Genomic DNA, 22,774 nt, shown 5'->3' on the forward strand with positions numbered 1-22,774 from the left:
TCCACTTTTTTGTCAGCAAGTTCAAGTGTTTTGGACACTTGACACTTGGGCTACAAAATTCTGAAAAGACCCTAAATACATTCGATCTGTCCGAGGTATATCTCTGTCGGCAAGGCCGACTGATACCTTTTTACTTGTTTTTTTTTTCTGAAATGACAAGAGGCGCAAGCCACAATTTGTTGAGTATACATTTAAAAAACTAGTTTAAATGAAAATTATAATCAAATTATAACCGACTTATTGCCCTAAGCAGTGGTTCAGTATCGTTTTTCCTCGTCAAAACTCTGCAAATTTTGAACGGTATATGTTCATAATTTCAAGGCCATAGATAAAATGTTTATTTATATTTTTTTTCATATTTTGCATCGAAATGTGAGTGTTTTTGAGTTATTCAAATGTTCCCATCTGTTAAAGAGGGCCAATAACCAATAAAAAACCATAAAACAATTTTTAAAAATTTGTTTCAAAACAAAATTGCAATTGCTTTAAAAGTTAAAAAAATTAAAAATAAAATTTCAATAAATTTAAAAAGTAGCAAACGGACGGAACGGGACATGCATCATTCTGCGAGAACGAAACTTTGTTCCATGCTGTTCATTAAAATTCTAGTCCACTAAATTTGGAATTTCACTAAAATTAAGTACCTGAGGAAAAATAAAATAGCTCAATTCATGTAAACGCTACGGAAATTTATTGAAACGGTTCTTAAAGGTAATAATCCTACCTACCTAAAAAAACAATCCACAAAATATCTGTTATAGTTTTCCAGAAATAGCAATTTCTTTCTCCAGAAATTTGCAAAAAATGAGGTATTTTCAAAGTTGGAAAAAAATTGTCGTCTTTAGGAGCAGAGCACACCACGCCCCACCTTCCAATATTTTTATCTAATTTTTTGGTTTGAATCCCATATATAATTTAACAATTAGTGATGACAGTGCGAAGTTAACCAGACTTTAGACTAGCAATGTAAGGGTGTTGGTTTCAATTCCCAGTCTGACCGGTGATATTTCAAGGAACGATATTTAAAACGAGTTGAGCTGTTATGACCTAAGAGGTACATTGAAAAATTAGGAATCAACCAAAGTCCCACACATTGAACCATTATGCTACGTTTCACGGGTGGTTAAGTCCCATCATCAGGCATATTAGAATGTTATTTTTAGTAGGTGGACAAAGGCTAAGCTTGGAAACTAGCATTTATACTTAAAGCATTCGAAATTTGTATGTACGAATTTATTTATTTATTTAATGCCAGTTATTTAATTCGAAACTTTTACTATAGTCCGACTTGGCGGGCAACTCTTTTTTTCAATGTTTTATTACAAAAACTATGGCAGATTTTTTTTCAGACTTTATTCATATTTGCCTTTCTGTATCAGAAGATTTGATTATCAATGTTTGTCATCGGAAACCTTGGCAAGCAGATGGTGGCTTAGAACGTTGGGACTTCGGTGGATTCCTAATTCTTCAATGTACCTCTTAGGTCATAACAGCTCAACTCGAAAGAGAATTAATTCAAATATTACTATAAAATGACCTTCGCCTTAATAAGGCAAACATAAAAAAAATTGGTCACGGTTCATTTTTTAGTGCTTTTGGGCCATTTTGTCAGGAAGCATAGATTTGACCACAAAACGTATTTTCGGTAAAAATTTGCAATCGTTCCTTGTACAGCCCTTAAACTCCACTTAAGCAAACATGTTGAACTTTCGTGTGGAAGGTAGCCAAAGATGTTTTCTGACATAGACTTTTTGGAACTTGATGTACGTTTGGAAGAAATTTTACGATGTCCGAAGTTTCGGTCATATCGGATATTCAATTCGTAAGTTTACGTGCTAATCAGTCATTGGAGTTGGAGCCGAGAGGATTATTTTGAAACAAATGTACCGTCGTAAAAGGGGCCCCGAGCACGATATGCTAAAAAAGTTCCTGTTGATCCGAGAAGTTTTTCAAAACTGCATTTTTGCCGAAAATTTTGGGAGGTACCCGAATGTGTGGACCGATATAATCCACTATCGAAGCTCACCTATGTCTGGAAGAAATATTACGATATGCAAAGTATGGGTCATATCGCTCCCTTCAACAGTTATTGTTGTACCATTTTTGGGAAAAATTTAATTTTTGAGGGGTAGGTACCCGTAGGAGTGGACCGATAAACTAAGTTTGACAAAATATTATGAAGTCCAAATTTTATGTTCAATCGGTTAATCCGTTTGTGGGTTATCGTGCGCTCGAGATAGCCAGACTTGTGGACATGGCTACATCGACTTCAAATTTTCCGAAACGAATTTCGTCCAAAAATTCTTGGAGTCTAAAACCATTATTTCATTGTGATCGTATTAGCCTAACAGCTGCTGGTTGTTCGACCATCTACGCCAACCAACTTTGTATCTTCCATTGACGGGCTCTGCATTTGGCATACCCCTGCCAGAAGCGGAGATATTAGCATAAAAATAAAACGTTGACATTTTCTCCACCTAAGCTGTTTGCCTATTCCGACCGCTATAAAATTTGCACATGCCATAGAACTGAATCTAATTTTGGGAGACCCTCTTTTTGATAGTTATTGTACCAAACAGCAATTTTAGTCGGTCACCATGGGATTCTTTGAGCTTTTGAGTCATTTTGTCAGAAAACATAGCTTTGCCCAAAAAAAATTATATCGTTGTAATCAGAATCACATGGCCTATCTTCGATAAAAAAAATCGAAACAATCCTCGAACAACATTTGGGGAAAGTTTTGAACATTTGTAAGATAAGTTCCCTGATGTAGCCCTTAATGGAACTTGATGTACGTTTGAGAAAATTATTTCGATGTGCGATATAATCATGTCCGTCTGTCTGTCCGTTCGTCTCTTGAAATCAAGATACAGCTCGCAATTATTAAGATAGAGCTTTGTTATTTGGTACAGAAGTTTCTATTACTCCTAGGATGTTTGGTATTGCAAATGGGTTATATCGGTCCACGTTTTGAAATAGCCCCCATAGAACGGTACCACCCGATTTTCGGTATTTTGAAGGTTTTAGCCTCATTATCACACCGAAACGGCTGAAATTTGGTACTTAGTCTTCGTTGGGGATATAACATTTCCCCCCAGAAACTTGTCGGTATAGGTCCAAGTCTTCATAGAACGCCCCCATAGAACGGTACCTCCCGATTTTCGGTATTTTGAAGGTTTAGCCACAATAATCCACCGAAATGGCTGAAATTTGGTATTTGGTCTTCGTTTGGGGTATTAAACGTTCCATACGAAATTTGTCGGTATAGGTCTACGACTTCATAGAACGCCCCCATAGAACGTACCTACCGATTTTCGTTGTTTTGAAGGTTGTGGCCTCAATATTCCTCAGAAATAGCTGACATTTGGTATTTCGTTTTCGTTGGGGCTATAAAACATTTCCCCAGAAACTTGTCGGTACAGATTCACGCCCCCATAGAACGGTACCTGCCTATTTCCGGTATTTTGAAGGTTGTGGCCTCAATATTCCTCCAAAATAGCTGAAATTTGGTATTTGGTCTTTATTTGGGGAATTAAACGTTCCATATGAAATTTGTCGGTATAGGTCCACGCCTTAGTATAGCCCCCATAGAACGGTACCTCCCGATTTTCGGTATTTTGAAGGCTGTGGCCACAATAATCGACTGAAATGGCTGAAAATTGGTATTTGGTTTTCATTTGGGGTATTCAACGTTTCATATAAAATTTGTCGGTACAGGTCCATTTTCGGTGTTTTGAATGTTGTGGACTAAATATTAATCAGAGATGACTAAAATGTGGTATTTAGTCTTCGTTGGGGGTATAAAACTTTCCCCCAGAAACTTGTCGGTACAGGTTCACGCCTTAGTATAGCCCCCATATAATTGCACCCCCTTTTTTCTGTATTTTAAAGCTTGTGGCCTCAATATTCCACCGAAATTTGATATTTGGTCTTCATTTGGGGTAATAAACGTTCCATATGAAATTTGTCGGTATAGGTCCACGCCTGCAAATAGCCCCCATTGGACGGTACCCCTATTTTTCGGTATTTAGAAGGTTTTAGCCATTATCACACCGAAATGGCTGCAATTTGGCATTTAGTCTTCGCTGGGGTTATAAAATCTTCTTCCAGAAATTTGTAGGTATAGGTCCACGCCTTCATATAGCCCCCATTGAACGGGTACCTCCCGATTTTCTTTATTTTGAAGGTTGTGGCCACAGCAACCCACCGAAATGGCTGAAGTTTGGTATTAAGTCTTTGTTGGAGGGTAAAGCCTTTCTGACTGAATTTCGTCAGTATAGGTCCCCTGAAATTTGTTATTTTGTCTTCTATGGGGTTATAAAATATTCCAGAAGAGAATTACCAGTATAGGTTCGCCGGTTCTTTTATCCCCCATAGAAGCGTACCGCTTGATTTTCTGTATTTTGAAGGTTTTATCGAAATATTGAAATTTGGTATTTAGCCATCTTTGAATCTATTTGTAGGTATAGATCGACGTTTTGATATAGCCATCATGGAACGGTACCTCCGAATTTCGGTAAGGTAAGCCACATCGTTTTACCGAACTTGCTGAAATTTGGTATTTAGTTTTCTTCGTAAACGAGAAGAAACTAATTGTTCCATTTTACAACTCGTGATGGAGGGTATAACAAGTTCGGCCTGGCCGAACTTAACGCCGTTCTTACTTGTTTTTATTATCAATTTAGATTTTTCTGCTGAGAGTCCAACAAATTTTGCATTCTTAGTCGGAAGAAACCCACCTTGCACGCAATTGTCAAATAGGTAAAATATCATAAAAAAAGTTGTAAAAAATGGGATTTCGTTTTATAAAAAAACAAATAAAAAATCACCACACAATAAATTTTGTTGTCAAAAGTCCAAATTATTTCCTTTCCTCGCCTCGTTTCGCATCTATGCCTCTGACACTGAACATCAATAATTGCACACAAAGCTAAAAATCAACATTTCGCCATACTTCATTTATGTCATGTCGCTGAGTGATGACATGTAATTTTGTAGATTTACACTTTATTAAACGGAAATATTATATGTTTTGGGCGGGGGAGTAAACTGAAGAGGGTGGGCAAATGTTATATGAAATTGGAACAAGGATATTTTTCAGAAATGGTGGTCGGTTGGGTAGACCATTTGAAGAGATTGCTGTTACATTGACGAGTTTTTTTCAACAGGCAGCAAGGCAGGCATTCAATATTCATTCATCATCCTCGCATTTCCAATCAAATTTAAAATATAAAATTTTCTAAACCAACACAGACAAACTACAAAGTTTTCGCATTGAGGTTATAAAATAAATTTTTCATCGAAAATATTAAAAACGATTATGTGAACATTTCAACGGCTGCACAAACAATAACAACATCAATGGTAAAAATCGCTTGCCTATTGGAAAAAAATGAGATTTATGATGACGACAAAGTCCATTAAAAAACGCTGAAACTGGCTGCAAACTTGGAGATGTGAAGACTTCGAAATGTGTTTGATTAGATTTCTGCATACAAATGGATATACGAGTACGAACACATGCTCTGCCTTTTGTCGATTCACAAGCATTTTGGGTCAAAATGTGCAAGCATATTAAGGCCAACACCGAATCTGTTTTTGGCTTTTCAAAACGACTGACTGCCTGGCTGGCTGACTCTGATTGGCTGAATAGCAAGAAACTTGCATACAAAGCATTTGGTAAGAAACTATCGAATTTTGTTTGCGTCCAAACTTTTACAAAAGGCGTTTGTGTTGCCGAATAGCAAAAAGGAAATCTGACCGTTTGTAATAATTCCCTTTTTGTGTGTATTGCCCATAAATCACAGACTAGAAATGAAAGCGTTAAAATTGTCAAAGTCAAAAGAAGAGAGAGAGAAAGAAGGACTTTTTTTAATTCGTTTAAAAACGGAAATGCATTGCTTGGTTCACAAGAAACAAATATACAACATTTATTTCCATTGAATGGGGAAAAACTCCCCTAATCGCCCCATTGCGATGAACCCGACTACATTATTTTTTACTTTTTGAAGAGGATTTACATGTATGTTCGTTTATTAAAAAGGTCACGGTGCTCTTGAACCAACTTTAAATGGATGGTGCTTACACCTGGGAAGTTTTTGCGGATTCTGAAACAACAATATTCATAGATGAGAAAAATCAAAAAACCAAAAAATCGCTGTACGGATTTTTTAATAAATCGCGATCAAAGTTCTCATTTTTAGGAATTCACGATTTTGCTTGGAAACCGCAAGTCCTACGAAAATATCATAAAGGTCAATATTTTAGAGAATTCACGGCTACAATATTTTTTCTAATACCATTTCGATAGCGCTTGCGGCTTCCAAGCAAAATCGTGAAAACCTAAAACCCCCTTAAAAATGTCAAAATAAATTGCGATTTTTTTAAAAAGCGCTTCGGCGATTTTTTTGTTTTTTGATTATTCTCATCTATGAACATTGTAGTTTCAGAATCCACAAGAACTTCCCAGGAGTAAGCACCTTCCATTTAAATTTGGTTTAAGGGCTCCGTGCATTATTTTTTACTTTTTGAAGAGGATTTACATGTATACATTGTATGTATGTACGTTTACTAAAAAAAAGGTAGACAGTGGAAAACATGTTTTCTGTAATAAAATGTGACAAAAATCTTCAAAGTATAGTAGTTTGAATTCAGCAGGCGATCGTTTACAAAGTACAAATAGAATTTTTCTGCTAAATAGGTTAAACATTTGCATTTATATAAATAACCCTTTTTATACCCTCCACCAATTGTGCCACCGTGGGAAAAAATGCAGATCTAGCGTGCAGAAAATAAAAATCAATGTTTTATTGTATATTTTTCCATAATTATGACAAGAATAGCTTTAGATTGACAATTTTACTCAATTTATTGATATATTTGGCCGATTTGTATTATTTATATATTCCGATTTATTTAATTTGGATGATTTTAGCCGCATTATCCAACTGAAATTGCTGAAATTTGGTATTTAGTCTTCGTTGGGGGCATAAAATATTCCAACAGAGAATTTTCGGTACAGATCCAATTTTTGATATAGCCCCCATAGGTAGGTAGCACCCGATTTTGATAATTTTGAAATGTTTAGCCGCATTATCCAACTGAAATGGCTGAAATTTGGCATTTGGTCTTTGCTGAGGGTATAAAATATTCCGACAGAGAATTGTCGGTCCAGGTCCACTTTTTGATATAGCCCCAATAGAGCGGTACCGCCCGATTTTCGGTATTTTTAAAATTTCACTCACATTATCCAAACGAAATGGCTGAAATTTGATTTGACTATACATAATTTATGGTGGAGGGTGTAATAAGAGTTCAAAATCGATCTATTCTGCACTTTTTGGTAATAAAAACTTGTATTTAACAGTTTGTTTGGAGACGCATCACTGCATTAATTTTCCTACTTCCACCCATATAGTTGGAACCGTAGGACGACTTTTTCATTTTGTAATTTCTTATCTGCTATGCCGTCATCAATTTCAAGTAATATTTGATCTTATTTATCAAAATATTTCCCATAATCGTAGTTTTTTATTTGAACCAAACTTAAAAAAAAGCTTAGTTCCCGCAGTGGCATATTTCCTAAAAATTGCTATAATACCAAAAGTCACAGGAAGTCGCAGGAAAAAAGTTAAGACATTATTCTATACAAGATGCATAATAAATTAAAAAAAATTAAAGCTAAACTCGACTAATTTCCATACTAAACCTCCATTTTAATTGAAGAATTTAGAAAAAAATGGGCTTTACATATATTTACCCCGAAACATCTAAATTAAAATAACTTATGGGTTGCAAAACTATTTAATTTATTTAAATACCATTACGGTATATCAAAAATACAAAAGATTCCGCAATAATATATTCACAGAATTCACACGTCTATCGCAATTTTACAGCTAAAAAAGGTAATCGTTAACATTGTAAAAAATATCAATTTTAAATGTACCGTTATTCCGTTCTGACTAACTATTTCTAATTATTACATATGCCATTGAGTACAGTCAACACTGTAGTTCAATACTGTACTAGAGTTTCATAGTTTCCTTCAAGTCCATTTTTTGATTTTCTGCACGCTAGATCGGTATTTTTTCCCACTGTGTAATGGTATGCACACCCGCCTTGAATGCTGAAGGTCTTGGTTTCGATTGCCAGGCCAAGCAACATAAAGTTTTCAGTAATGTAGGCGAAATTTCCTGAGTATATCAGCCATGTAAAACTTCTCAACAAGTGGTGTCTTTAAGACACGCTGTTCGGACTAGGCTATAAAAAGTAGGTCACATATTATTGAACAAATATGAATCGGCATACACTCAATTGATATGAGAGAAGTCTCCCTTGTTCCGTCGTGAATGTTTGTGGAACAATTATTATTATACCCTCCACCATAGGATGGATGGTATAATTATATTTGTCATTCCGTTTGTAACATATCGAAATATTCGTCGATGACCCTATAAAGTAGGTATATTCTTGATCAGCATAAAATTATAGCTTCGTTCCAGAACTAAAAAGTTTTTACACATTTTTGCACATTTTTCCCCAAAATGCGTTCCCGCACACCAAAAAAGTTGCAAAATTTTCACTTCTCTTTGAACAAAAATGGCGCTGAATTGCTTTTCTGTAGAAGCGTTTTACACGACAAATTTGGGCGAGCAAAAATTTGCAACATGTTTGTCGGCTTCTGAGTGGCTGATACGCCGACTTTGACATTTGTTCCAGTTTTTTTTTTTGACACTTTTGCCATTTTTCGTTCCCGTATATTTTGGAAAAATGTGTATGTGGAATTCATTTTCGACAGATTGCTCTTTTAACATTTTTATCATTAACGAGAACTTTTCATACCCTCCCATAAAATATTCTGAACTAAAAGGGAATAAATATTTTTCCTGTACCTATAAATGTCAGATAATGTACCTAAAATGTCTCCATTCGGGCGGCACTTTTATATGGTGCCTATTTTTGGAGGAGCTTTGTGACAACTGGAAAGCGCAAATGTCAAATTACATCTAGTTCAGCTAAAAATTGTAGCTCAAACCCTCAAAACACCAAAAATCGGGAGGTACCGTTATATAGGGGTAACAACGAAACATGCACCTACTTCGACGGTTTTTGATGGAGAGGTTTTGTGACCACTGCGAATCTCAAATGTCAAATTACTGGTATTTTGGTTGAAAAATGTAGGATAAATCCTAGCTAGTTCGGTTAAAAATTGTAGCTAAGGCCATGTTTATATTATAGCCTTTTGCAGAGTTAACCTTCTTAATGAGGATTTATTTGACGTATACTCAAAGGAATTGACATTTGAAATCCAGTGGGTTTGTTAAATCCGGTTATATATAAACGTACTATAAATTCCTTAAAATGCCGAAACTCGGGAGGTACCGTTATATGGGGGCTATACCAAAACAGAGACCAACACATGTTGACAATTTTTAGTGGAGAAGTTTATGTGGGCTATACGAAAATATGGTCCTAAACTAACAATTCTTGTTGTAGAATTTTTATTAGCTCTCAAATTTTAAATGACAGACAGTTCGGCCAACAAATGAAGCTAAAATTCTCAAAATACTGAAAATCGGGAGGTATGTATGGGGGCTATACCGTTTCGTAACTGCAGGGAACCTTAACGAGTAGTTCAGTCAAAAACTGTAGATAAAACCTTTAAAAAATGTATCCAAAACACTCAAAATACCGAATATCGGTAGGTACCGTTATATGGGGGCTATACCAAAACATGGACCTGTATTATTTTTTGATGGAGAAGTTTCGTGGCTGCAGGGAACCTCAAATATCAAATTACTGGTAGTTCAGGCAAAAAAATTTAGCTTAAATCCTAAAAATACCGAAAATCGGGAGTTACCGTTATTGGTTGGTTGGTTTACGTGGTGGCCATACTTTATAGCCTCAATTAGTATGTTAGAGATACCGTTTTGAAAAACCACACCACTCGTTCAGAGATTGCTATTTCGTTGTTGCATGTTGACAGTTAAATCCAGCCTGATGAGTTGAGGAATCGCAGAAGGTCTCCCAGACCTACTTCTGTTATCTCTGTGATATCACGAAGGAACGGTTGTCTTAGAGCTTTGAATCGTCGTTGCATTTGTGCAGGGCAGGAACAGAGGAGGTGCTCAACAGTTTCCTCCTCTTCTTCATTCCCGCAGCTACGGCAGTGGTCATTGTGCGGTAGATTTAAACGTTTTGCATGGTTACCAATTGCCCAGTGACCGGTTAACACTGCAGTAAGTCTTGCAAGGTTCCGTCGCGTTTGATTGATTAGGAACTTAGTTCGTTTGGCGTTGTATTGAGGCCACGTTAATTTTGATATCTTGCATGTTGCCGTTTTGTCCCATCTACTTTCAGCCAGTGATAGATAGTGTTTGAAGATATCCCCTTTAACTACTCCCATTGGAATTGCGACTGATGCCTTTGGGAGTTCGTTAGAGGCGGATCCTGCTCTAGCTAACTCGTCTGCTTTTTCATTCCCAACAAGTCCCTTGTGGCCCGGGATCCAGGTGAGAACTACTCTTGACAGACGCCCTAGTTTGGCAAGTTCTTCTTTACAATCTTTCACTAGCTTTGATGTGACAGCGTTGGATTTTAGTGCAAGGAGCGCCGCTTGACTGTCGACGAAGATTCCTATTGAGTTTGCTGTGTGATGCTGTAAAAGTTCAGTACAGGCCTCCTTTATTGCCAGTATCTCCGCTTGAAAGACACTACAGTACTCAGGTAGCTTTGTAGATGTGTGTATGTTTGCTTCGTCCGAGAACACACCGGATCCGACTCCACATTTCATCTTGGAGCCGTCCGTGTATACCTTAGTGTCATATGCTATCAATGGTGATCCATTACTCCATTCTCTTCTGCTTGGAAATTTGATTGCAAAAGGCTGATCAAAATCCAATGTAGGTACGCAGTAATCAGCAGTGGTTGTTATTTCTTTCGGAAGTTGTTGAAGCATGCACGCATGTCCGTAAGTTCTGTCTCTCCACATACCTAGAGCTCGGAGTCTTACTGCATTACATGTTGCTGTTGCTTTGATGTGTAAATCAATTGGCAAAATGTGCATCATTATATTGAGGGCTTCGGCCGGACACGTTCGCACCGCCCCTGTTGCCCCGATGCATGCAGATCTTTGTATGCTGTATAGTTTTTTCTGTGTTATTTTCTTGTCCACTGCTGGCCACCACACTAGTGCTCCATAAGTGAGAATTGGTCTGATTATGCTGGTGTACATCCATAACACCATTTTAGGTTTGAGGCCCCATCGGCTTCCAAACAATTTGCGACATGCGTAATATGCAACAGTTGCTTTGTGAGCACGGTGTTCCACGTTACGTTTCCATGACAGCTTAGAATCTAGGATGATTCCTAGGTACTTGGCATGATCTGATAGGGGTATTTCTTGACCTCGCAGTCTTGGGAGATTAGGTATTGCATATTTGGTCTTTGTAGTGAATAGCACCATCTCAGTTTTCCCTGGATTCACTCCCAGACCACATCTTGTGGCCCAAGTATCTAGCGATCTCAGGGCTCCGCTCATAATGTCACTTATTACGGTCGGAAACAAACCAGAGACGAGTATTACCACATCGTCCGCATAGGCAACCACCTTAATCCCCATGTGGTCAAGTTTATTGAGAATTTCGTTGATGACAAGGAGCCAAAGTAATGGCGAGATAACTCCTCCCTGTGGAGTTCCTCTGTTCACGTGCTTTGACAGTGTACTGTTTCCCAGTGTGGCATTAATAACTCTGCTTTGCAGCATGGTGGTAATCCAACTACTGATGAGTGATTCCACGCCGAAGTTATCTAGTGCTTGTTTTATAGCTGATGTACTGACGTTGTTAAAGGCACCTTCTATGTCCAGGAAAGCAGCTAGAGTAAATTGTTTGTGCTCTAAGGACTTCTCTATAGTCCTAACGACTTCGTGTAGGGCTGTATCCGTCGAGCGCCCTTTAATATAGGCATGTTGGCTAGAAGATATGATGTTTGAGTTTTCCATCTTTTCTCGAATATACACGTCGATGAGTCTTTCGAGCGTCTTAAGTAGAAATGATGAAAGGCTTATTGGTCTGAAGTCTTTAGCATTTTCGTGACTACGTTTTCCTGCTTTGGGTATGAAGACAACCTTTACCTGTCTCCAACTCGTTGCAACGTAGTTAAGGGAGATACATCTACTATAGATGTATACTAGCCAAGGATTTATTATTTCCTCTGCACATTGTAGCATTTTTGGTATGATTCCATCTGGTCCTGGAGATTTGTAGGGGGAGAAGCTGTTTATAGCCCACGTGACTTTACTCGGACTTATTATCTTATCAACTTCACTGTTGTTTTTATCTACAGCTGTAATGGGTCGCATTTCTTCGGTACTGTCCGAACAGCCAGGGAAGTGCGTGGTAAGAAGGATTTCAAGAGATTCGGCTGAGTTTTCGGACCAGGTGCCGTTGTTTCTCTTTATATAGGTAGGATTCGAATGACCTTTTGCCATAACTTTGCTTAGTCTGGCTGTATCTTTGGTATTTTCTAACGATCCGCAAAAATCAGCCCATGATTGCTTTTTGGCTTTGGCTATGGCTTTTTTGTATTCCTTTAGCTTATCCTTGTATGACTGCCAGGATCCGCTTTGGTAGCTGGCATTGAAAGCTTTCCGTGACTCTTTACGCAGTTTAGAGAGTTCGGATGTCCACCATGGTGGATAGTGTTTTTTCGATCGTGTCATTGGACAGGATACTTTAAAGGCTGTGTCTAGTGATTTCTCCAGAATAGATACAGCTTTGTCAATACATGTTGTAGTGTCGCCTTTTTGAGGAGAGCTGGGGAGTTTATCTTTTAAAACCCTATTAAATTTCTCCCAGTTTGTTCTTTTGGGGTTGCGAAAGCAATTTGTTGGCGTTTCTTTTTCAGATATATTAAATAGTATCCAATTGTGATCTGAGAAAGAATTCTTATCGGATACCATCCAATTAGCAATTTCAATATGTCGTTTATCGGATACTAAGGTTAGATCAATGACATCTTGCCATCCCCTAAAGTTATCCGAGCTTGGAAATACAAAGGTTGGGTTAGTACCTCTATTGCATATAGTGAGATTGTTAGTATTAATGAAATCTAAAACTGACTCACCTCTGTCGTTGATTTCAGAGCTACCCCACAGGGTATGTCTTGCATTTGCGTCGCAGCCAATGATAATGGTGTTGTGTGGGTGTATGGCCCCCAAGGTGTCCCAGACCTCGCTTGGTGGTGCTTCCCTTGAGTGGGCCATATAAGAGGATGCGATAAAGAACTGTTTACCATTTTTCAGTTCCACTCTTGCCACGGTGAAGTCCGCTGTACTATACTGAGGACACAGAAATACATTTATGTTTTTTTTAACAATTAGACATGATCTTGGCTTACCTTTATCCTTCATGTATAATGTATTGTATTCTCTGCTATCAAGTCCCTTTACTTCATTCTCGAAGACGTATGGTTCTTGTACAATGCCTATGTCTAGATCCTTCTCCACCAGAAGGATCCTCAGGTTATCTGAAGCTACCCTAGAGTGCTTCAGATTGATCTGAACGACCTTAAGCATAGTTTAATGAGGGGATGATGTGGATGGCCCCTCTAGCTGCATATTATCGAGCAGCTTTTCGGCATCGTCGACGTCAACACCATCGTCTTCTCCGTTCGGGCCAAGTGGGCGTAATATCTTAACTTTGACCTCCCTTACGCCAAAGAACAGTTTGTTGCCTAGTCTCTCCAGTGCCTCTACTCCGGCCTCTGTTATCGAGAGAACCAAGCTCATGCTATTATTATTGGGTGGTTCTATGGCGATTACAGACCATTCATCCATTGGAACGTCTTTGTTCATTTTCGCCAGACCTTGCAGTAATTTGGGGCCGTCGCAGTCTATCTTGGGCAACCAAACTCTGGCTCGAGGTCTCATAGGGATATCTTGGGCTGGTATCAGCCGCAGGCTGATGTCTTCCCAGGCATCGCTGATCTTTGCGATACATTTCTCCAAGAATCCTTTTGAGAACTCGTCCATGCATTTGATTACCCTATAACCACGGTGTACCTCGCTAGAGTCGAAATGGGGCACAGGAGAATCGTCGTTTGCGAAAACATGTTCCATAACTTGTTCTGACAACTTTGTTTCTACCATGCCCCATTCCGCTGTGGTGATAGGGGACAGCTTGTCATTCTTGTCGTTGGCCACGGCAACCATCAGGTTATCCTCTGTGTTGTCCTCTGTGCGAGAGCGTTCACGCTTGGAGGATGTTGGTTGATCATTTTTAGAGGCTTTAGCTTTTTCGTATTCCTCTACGATTTTGGTGTAGGTAATTTTGTCTTCTTCATCCCGTTCATGGACTGTACCTTCTGCAGCATTCTTAGCAATTTTGCTGAGAATATACTTTGCCTTCTGGTACAGGGCCTTACGAACGTCGGACGGGCTTTTTTTCTTTTTGTTAGACTGACCATCTTCAGTGACGGTCAGAGTTTGTGTGTTTGTTTTATGTTGCTGAAGTGAGTCAGAGCTGTTTGCAGTGCTGACTACACTTGGTTGGCTAGCTGCCAGCTCCTGGCTGGAGGCTAAAAGTTCATCCTCGGAAGAGTTGCCACACTGCATCCGAGGGGTAGTTTTGGTTTGGTTTTTGTTTGTTTTTTTAGTATTTTTTCCATAGATTGTTCCCACGAGTGTGCCGTAAGGGGATGGACCATCGTACGCAGTGACGGCTTGCGCAGACTAGGCTAATTATAAGTACCCCCGACCCGTGCCCTGGCGTCGAGGGGGAGTTGCTAGCGACCAGACTTCTTTAGACACTTGTCGGCCATTCAGATCCTCGGCACAACTCCATCACCTTGATCTTAAAAGTGTATATATATGTCACTCACCTAAAGGTGAGCTGTGGATTATCAGTTCGCCTGCTTGGGTTGTGACAAAAGTGGATAACCTTTGGTCAGTCACACTTTTCTGTGTTCAAGATGTCATGTAGAATGAATACTAGGTTTTCATTCAGAATGTACAGGATGCCATATAGAATGAATATTAGGTCGTCATTCAGAATGACATGTCGAGCACAGAAAATTGTGACCTAAGCCCCCGCATCGCGTCAAGATTGTTACCCCTGACGGGGGAGTTACCGTTATATTGGGCTATATCCAAACATAGACCTGACAATTTTTGGTGGAAAGGTGTGGTGACCACTAAGAACATCAAGTGTCAAATTACAGCTAGTGCGGTTAAAAATTGTAGCTAAAATCCTCAAAATACCGAAAATCGGTGGTACCGTTATATGGGGATCTATATCCAATCATGAACCTTCAAATGTCATATAACATATCCAAACATAGACCTGTGTTGACAATTTTTGGTGGAAAGGTGTGGTGACACTATGAACTTCAAATGTCAAAAATGTAGGTAAAATTCTCAAAATACCGAAAATTGGGAGGTACCGTTATATGGGGGCTATATCAATATGTTGACAATTTTTGGTGGAAGGTGTGGTGATCTTCCGATTGTCCTCCAATATACATTTATATAGAGTTTTATAATTTGGTACAGTAGTTTCTATTCTAGGATATCCATCCACGTTTTGATATAGCCCCCATAAACGGTACGGTAAAACGGTAGTTGTGGTATTTAGTCTCCGTTGGGGGTATTAATATAGCCCCCATATAACGCTACGTCCCGATTTTCGCTATTTGGATGGTTGTGGCTTCAATATCCAACCGAAATGGAGGAAATTTAGTCTTCGGACATAAGAGTTTCCACCAGTTATTTGTAGGTATAGGTTCATGTCTTCAATGGTACATGCGGATTTTCGGTATTTAGAAGGTTGTGACCTCAATATCCCACGGAAATGGCTGAAATTTGGTATTAAGTCTCCGATGGGTATAAAAGTATAAAACTTTTCACCAGAAATTTGTCGGTATAGGTCCAGGTTTTATTATAGCCCCCATATAACGGTACCTCCCGATTTTCGGTATTTTGGTTGTGGCCTCAACAACCCACGGAAATGGTTGAAATTTGGTATTTAGTCTTCGTTGCGGGTATACAATAGACTGGTTTTAACTCAAAGGAAATAATCGATGTTGTATTTTCTGATGTGGCACCCCCGTAAAGTATTTAGTTTTGTTAGATTTTAAGATTGCCAACGTTTGGACACAATCGGAATATGTTAACACGTGCCACTGGGATCTCAAAGTTTCCATAGTAATTTGTATGGGGTCGAAGGCGAATTTTTATGAAATCGCTCTACAGACCACATTTATTGTCCAATCGCTGAAACAGCTTTACCAGTTCATTTCTGTGGCTAAACAAGTAATCCAACAAAAAATTCTGAATATTTTCAAAGAATAACTTAAAAGCTAAGTTCAAGTTGAAATCTGTCATTGGCGATCCCATTGAATACGTGTTTGTTGAACTAACTGCTAACAATAAGCACATTCTCATTGGTTGTATTTATCGCCCCAATAACACAGTCGATACACAAAAACTCATTGATGTTTTAGAAAGAGTTACTGTCGGCTACCATGATGTAATTATAACAGGAGATTTCAACTCAAATGTCCTTGTCGACACCTCTTTTATAGACAAAATGCTCACACTTAGCCTCATCAACGTTAATAATACGAATCCTACACACTTTTCCTCAACTGCAAATACACTTTTAGATCTGTTTTTTGTCAATAATCCAAACAACATTCAACTATATGATCAGATTTCTGTTTCATGCTTTTCTAAACACGACCTGTTATACCTTGAATACAATTTTTCCATACGTGAAGAAGAGGAGACTTATACCTACACATATCGAGACTACAAAAATCTGAACTATTCAGATCTTAACGCTAAGATCTGTCAAGTTGACTGGGTGGATCAACAATTGGATTTCCTTCAACAAAATATTATTTCGATTTATAATATGACGATCCCCATTAAAACCAAAAGAACAACGTCTAAAACTAAGCCTTGGTTTAATTCCACGATTCAAACACATATAAGGGCGAGAGAATTGGCGTATTCTAGGTGGAAGAGGTTTAAAACCCCAGAGCTTCATGAGGAATATCGATCATCAAGAACACTTGTTAATAATCATATTAAAGCAGCAAAAACCTCGTATTTCTCAAATAAATTTAACAGGGCAGCAGACTCTAAAGGCACTTGGAACATTATAAAGGACATAGGCATTGGAAAATCAAAAACTTTCACAGAATACCAGGGAGACATCGATGAACTCAATAAAGCTTTTTTAAGCATACCGACATTACCAGTAGACACATCTTTTTATGGCGTTAGTAATGAGTCTGCGCATAATTTTAGTGTAGACCGTTGTTTTGAATTTCGTTGTGTCACGTGCGATGAGGTCTTTAAAAGTTTTAACCAAGTAAAATCGAATGCTATTGGGCTAGATGATATAGATCCAAAATTTATAAGACTAATACTTCCAGAACTTTTACCATATTTTACGTACCTCTTTAATTCTATCCTGACCACAAGTTCATATCCAACAGTATGGAAACACGCAAAAGTAATTCCTGTCCCTAAATCTAATCAGGATTTCCGACCTATTTCTATACTATGCTACATGTCAAAAGTATTTGAGAAAATATTACATTCTCAAATGACAGAATATCTCCACCGGGAGTCCTTGCTTACTGATAGACAGGCAGGCTTTCGCCCTAACCACAGCTGTACTACGGCACTTGTAGAGGTGTCAGAATCGATACGAAAGGATGTTGACGATAGAAAGATTAGTTTTCTCGTACTGTTGGATCACTCTAAAGCTTTCGATTGTGTGGATCACCTACATCTTTGCATGAAACTAAGGCGTCTTTTAAATTTCACTTCAACAGCTTCAAACCTAATTATGTCCTACCTTAGCAACAGGATACAGTCAGTTTGTTCGGGAACTAAGAAATCAAAACCGTTATTAGTACCCAAAGGCGTATCTCAGGGCTCAATCATCGGTCCTTTGCTTTTTTCAATATATGCTAACGATCTCCCCCAGCAATTAATATACAGTCAAATTACAATGTACGCTGACGATGTTCAAGTCCTGTTAAGCGGGCCCGTTAAGAATGTCGGTGACACCATTAACAAGCTTAATATTGATCTCTCTCGAGTCTCTAACTGGGCTATAGCAAATGGCTTGTTGTTAAACCCCGGAAAAACAAAATGCTTAATGATACATAAAAACAAAAGGTTCAGTCTTCAAAATCTCCCCAATATCTACATAAACAATCAGAAAATTGATATTGTTTCTAAGGCAAAGAATCTCGGGGTAGTATTTAATAGCTCACTGAGTTGGTCAGATCACATAAATTCTGTTACTGGCCAAACGTATGCTAAGCTACGAGCATTATGGATTGTACATTCGTACACACCGATTAATATACGCATCCTCATAGCCAAAACATTCCTTGTACCAGGATTGATTTATGGTTGCGAGCTGTTTGCAAACTGCGACTCTATAAGCCTCCGTAAGCTTAACGTTGTTTTCAATAGCATAATACGCTATGTGTATGGTCTGAATAGAAGGCAGCATGTCACCCAAACTGCACTTTCCCTCTACGGATTCAGTTTAAACACCCTACTCAAAACTAGGGTTTTACTCTTTTTGCACAAAATTATTGTAAGCCAAAAACCTAAATACCTATTTGAAAAGCTCGTTTTTACTCGTTCACGCCGTGGAAGAAAGTTAGTACCATTTAGAAGACAAAGCCTTGTCTCTGAATGGCAATTTTTCATTACCACAATACGTCTTTGGAACACATTACCCCACAATATACAAAGCATCAGCAACGCAATGATATTTAAAAAACAAATAATCCAATTTTATTCAATATTATTATAAACTAATTTACAAAAATACCTTCACTTTAAATTTTAAATCATTTTTATTTTTATTTGTGATAATTTTTAACATGGATACCTGATGTATATTTATAAATCTACACTGTGATCATAAGATTTTGTCTTGTTGTGTAGAAAAAACAACCAAAATAAATAAATAAAAATAAATAAAATAAAGATAAAAATAAAATCTGTCGGATTTTAATATTAGCTATAAATAGGGCCTACGGAAACTTTGAGGTCCAGTGGCACGTGTTAACATATTTTGATTGTACTCAAACTTTGGAAATCTTAAAACCTAACAAAACTAAACACTTTAGGGGTGTGCCGCATAAAAAAATCCGACATCGATTTTTTAAAACCACCCTAGTATACAACTTTCTACGTCTTCATTTAGCCCCACACAGCGGTGCCTCTAGACGTTGGGTAGTTTGAAATGACTGAAAGTTTTCTTCGATGGGGACATTCCCAATGAGGAAGTTTGGTATTGGTCCACTTTTTCATATAGGCCCGGTATATCGCTTAATCCCCATATAGTACCGAAATGACTGAAATCTGGTCTTTAGTCTTCGTTGGGGATATTCAATTTTCCACGAGAAATTTGTCGGTATAGCCCTCATAGAATGCTTTCCCTCGATTTTATGTTTTTTAAGTTTTATCCACTTTATTTAAAGGAAATGGCAGAAATTTGGTATTTAGTCTTCGCTAGAGGTACAAAACATTATAACAGGTAAAAAGGATCCACATTTGTTATAGTCCCCATATAAGAGTACCAGCCGATTTAAGCTTTTAGAAGACTTTTCTCGTATTTTTCTATCGAATTGGTTGTTAATTGGAACTTTTTTTATAGAAAACGTACTCATAAAAACTCATATTATATACTAAGTCCCAATTTACATTGGGCGAGTTTACTTGCGGCAATTGCCATTTTGTAGGAGAGAGAGGTGAGGCATATGGTAACCCTTTGCCTCTCAGCACCCTCTCTCACCTACAAACTGACAATTGCCGCAAGTAAACTCGCCTAATGTAAATTGGGACAAAGACGTAAATATACTAAAGCGGGCCATACACTATCAAATTGGATTGTCCATCTGATGAACTCCTTCTGTACGTGTGTGCTTGATAAGTGTGTAGCAAAACATTCAATCAGCCTTCAATCTGCAACCGAAATCTTCAAATTTTCCTCTAAAAAACGAATGAACTTAAACTTTTTTATTTCTTTCCAAACACAATGTTTTCTTTTTTCAAAATTTCTTTTTGACAATTTTGAAAATAAACCATATTCATCGGATTGATTGGGTTTCATTTTGAAAATCGAAACTATTTGGATTTTCCTCAATCCATAAAATACACACACGTTCTCATATTTTGAAAAATGTACACATCCCAGCCAGCATTTTTTGAAATTTTTAATCAAATTCGAGTCTTTTTAGATCCGACTGCACGATTAAAAAGCTGGAATATGAGCTCATTTTCTGATCATAAATGACTCCTTTGTCGGGAGGGAAACGTAACCTCAGGCGACTCTTCTAAACAAATCACAAATGAGTCTTCCTCTGCATTAGGTTCGAGTCATTTTTGCCCGTTTTCTGGGTCTTTTTCGAGTCGTATTTCAATCATTTATTGGTGTTTTGTTGATTAATTTCGGACCCTTTTTCGAGTCTTTTTAGAGTCATGTTTATAATCATTTATGAGTCTTTAGGGAGTCATTTATGAGTCTTTTTGTTAGACGAAATAAATTAAAAAATTTTCTTTTTATTCTTCTTTGTGCCTTTCCTTTGTTTTATAGTCTTTTCTGCTTTGTTATGTCTTTTAATTATCCTTTATGTTGCTCGGTATACTGCTTCTTCATTTCACTTGGCAAAACCTGTTGTGCTGTGTTTGTCTGTACCTTTAATATTATACGTTACATTTATATCAAAGTTTTGTAGAAAGTGTATATGAGAATTATTTACAACCAAACAAAATAAAACAAAACAATCAGATTTTAGTCACCGAACAGTTCAAAATATGATCAGCCCCCCTATTCAGTAACTTTTTAACAACTTTACTCATTGTTTATTTTACAACAATTTCATTTGTTTGTTTTGTAGTTGTTACAAAAACAAAAGAAATTTTAACAACTTTTAAATCGATAAAAGTTACAGAATAGGCCTACAGAAGATACATAATTATAATCAATTTTCAAACACCTGCATGATTCTTTTTTGATTAAGCATTTTTCAATCTTCCAGATGATTAATATGTGACAATAAATAAAAAGAATGGTCACATTTTAAACACATCAATGATTTATTTGTGATTGCTACACATTTGTTGTTGTATTACAAATTGTACTTTTTTTAATCATTACAGGGAGTCACTTTCGAGTCCCTTTCTGATCACACAAGCGACTTAATCAATTTTTGATCACCAAAATGACTCTAAAAAGACTCCGCAATGTGATTTTTGAAAAAAAACGGTCTTCCAAATGCTATCTGGGATACTACTACAAATGTTGACATCAAAATCTGATAGTGCATGGGGCGCTTAAGATAGGAAAAGTCAATTGTGAAAAATTAACTGTAGGTGGAGTTAACTTCTGTTGTTACGACATTATAACATTCTGTTATACGAAAACTGTTATTCATTGGAATATTGACAAGAAAAACATTTAAACTCAAATTTGACGACATTCGATTTTGTTTTTTTATTAAATAAAAAACAAATAAAAGTCAAGAAACAAATTTTAGCCACAAAACACAACGTTTATGTTTCCTGTGGGGATAAATGGGAATCAAAAGCGATTGACATTGGTGTTAACTATTCCAGGTTGTTGTTAAGCCATCTATAGCCAAAATTTGGTACTATTATCACATGTTTTATGAAAATGCATCTGTTGGAGTCTTTATTTCTATACGTCTTTGTTATACATATGTATTTCCAGGTCCTACACGCAGAGAAAAAATATTTTTCGCTTTTGTTGGAACAAAAATATCTGTTTTGGTTCCAAAAATGTATTTGTTTTGTTCAAACATTGTAATCCAAATCCAAAAATACCATCTTTTGTTCCAAACATAGAAAACAAAAACAACTTTCGAATTTCCGCAATATTGTTAAAATCGTTAACAATACCGATTGTAGGAACTATCATAATCTAATTTTGTTTACAAAAAGTATTGTCAATACAGAAAACCAGCCCAGAAATTTTTGATTTGAGTGCATATACTTCTCATATACACTTTTCGCATAACCTGGATATAAATGTCGCGTATAATATTGCAATCATTGATGAACACAATACATGGTTTGCTGCATTGGCTGACAACAATGACAAACAAAAAGCTACAAGAACCCACCACAACATAAGGAATAATTAAACACCATAACAAACATGAAAAGGAAAGAAGAATGAAACAAAACAGAAACAGATAAAAACAAGAGTCTCACAAGTACATACACACAAAAACAAAGGTAAAGGCAGCATGTCATACAAACACACCACAACTCACCAAAATTGTTTTTTCAACACGGCATCGAATAGCGATAGAAGAGAAACAAATTTTCGAAGAAAAGAGAGAAATATTGTTCAGTTGACACAAACTATTTTTGGATTTACAATACTACATGAGGAATCCAACAATATGTTAACAATACATATTTTGCTCTTGGAATATTGTTGGATCAAACATATTTTTTTCTCTGCGTGTAGTCTAGCCACCACGAACTGGTATTGCCTAAATATTTTTAAGATTTTTATTGTCAAATTTTTGAACCGATTTTGCTGAAGTTTTGTATTGTGGGTTATCAGATATATTGGTCCATGTTTTGGAAAGAACAACGGTGACGCCCGATGTGAGCTCTCCTAAAGGGTTTTCCTACATTTCGCTTCTGAATTGGATGTAATTTGGTATTTTGGAATCTCAATGGGAAGAAATCCTCCCGCAG

The 22,774-nt window shown here is 37.3% G+C and overlaps 1 protein-coding gene across 3 annotated transcripts in view; it reads left to right on the plus strand.

The window, feature by feature from the left end:
• The first annotated feature begins 5,249 nt into the window (after nucleotides 1-5,249).
• The window catches only part of LOC141402536 (uncharacterized), a 301,381-nt gene continuing 283,856 nt past the window's right edge, over nucleotides 5,250-22,774 (plus strand). For 2 of the 3 annotated variants that reach the window (XM_073984039.1, XM_073984040.1), the window contains exon 1: nucleotides 5,371-5,679. In XM_073984039.1, the coding sequence (XP_073840140.1) occupies nucleotides 5,499-5,679 (181 nt within the window). In that variant the 5' untranslated portion in view covers nucleotides 5,371-5,498. Of the gene's footprint in view, nucleotides 5,680-22,774 lie in introns of all 3 variants that reach the window. The other variant, XM_073984041.1, reaches the window with a different exon arrangement.

The sequence above is a fragment of the Musca autumnalis genome, unplaced genomic scaffold, assembly GCF_047663935.1.
Source record: "Musca autumnalis isolate F117 unplaced genomic scaffold, ASM4766393v1 scaffold_4, whole genome shotgun sequence".
Classification (NCBI taxonomy): domain Eukaryota; kingdom Metazoa; phylum Arthropoda; class Insecta; order Diptera; family Muscidae; genus Musca; species Musca autumnalis.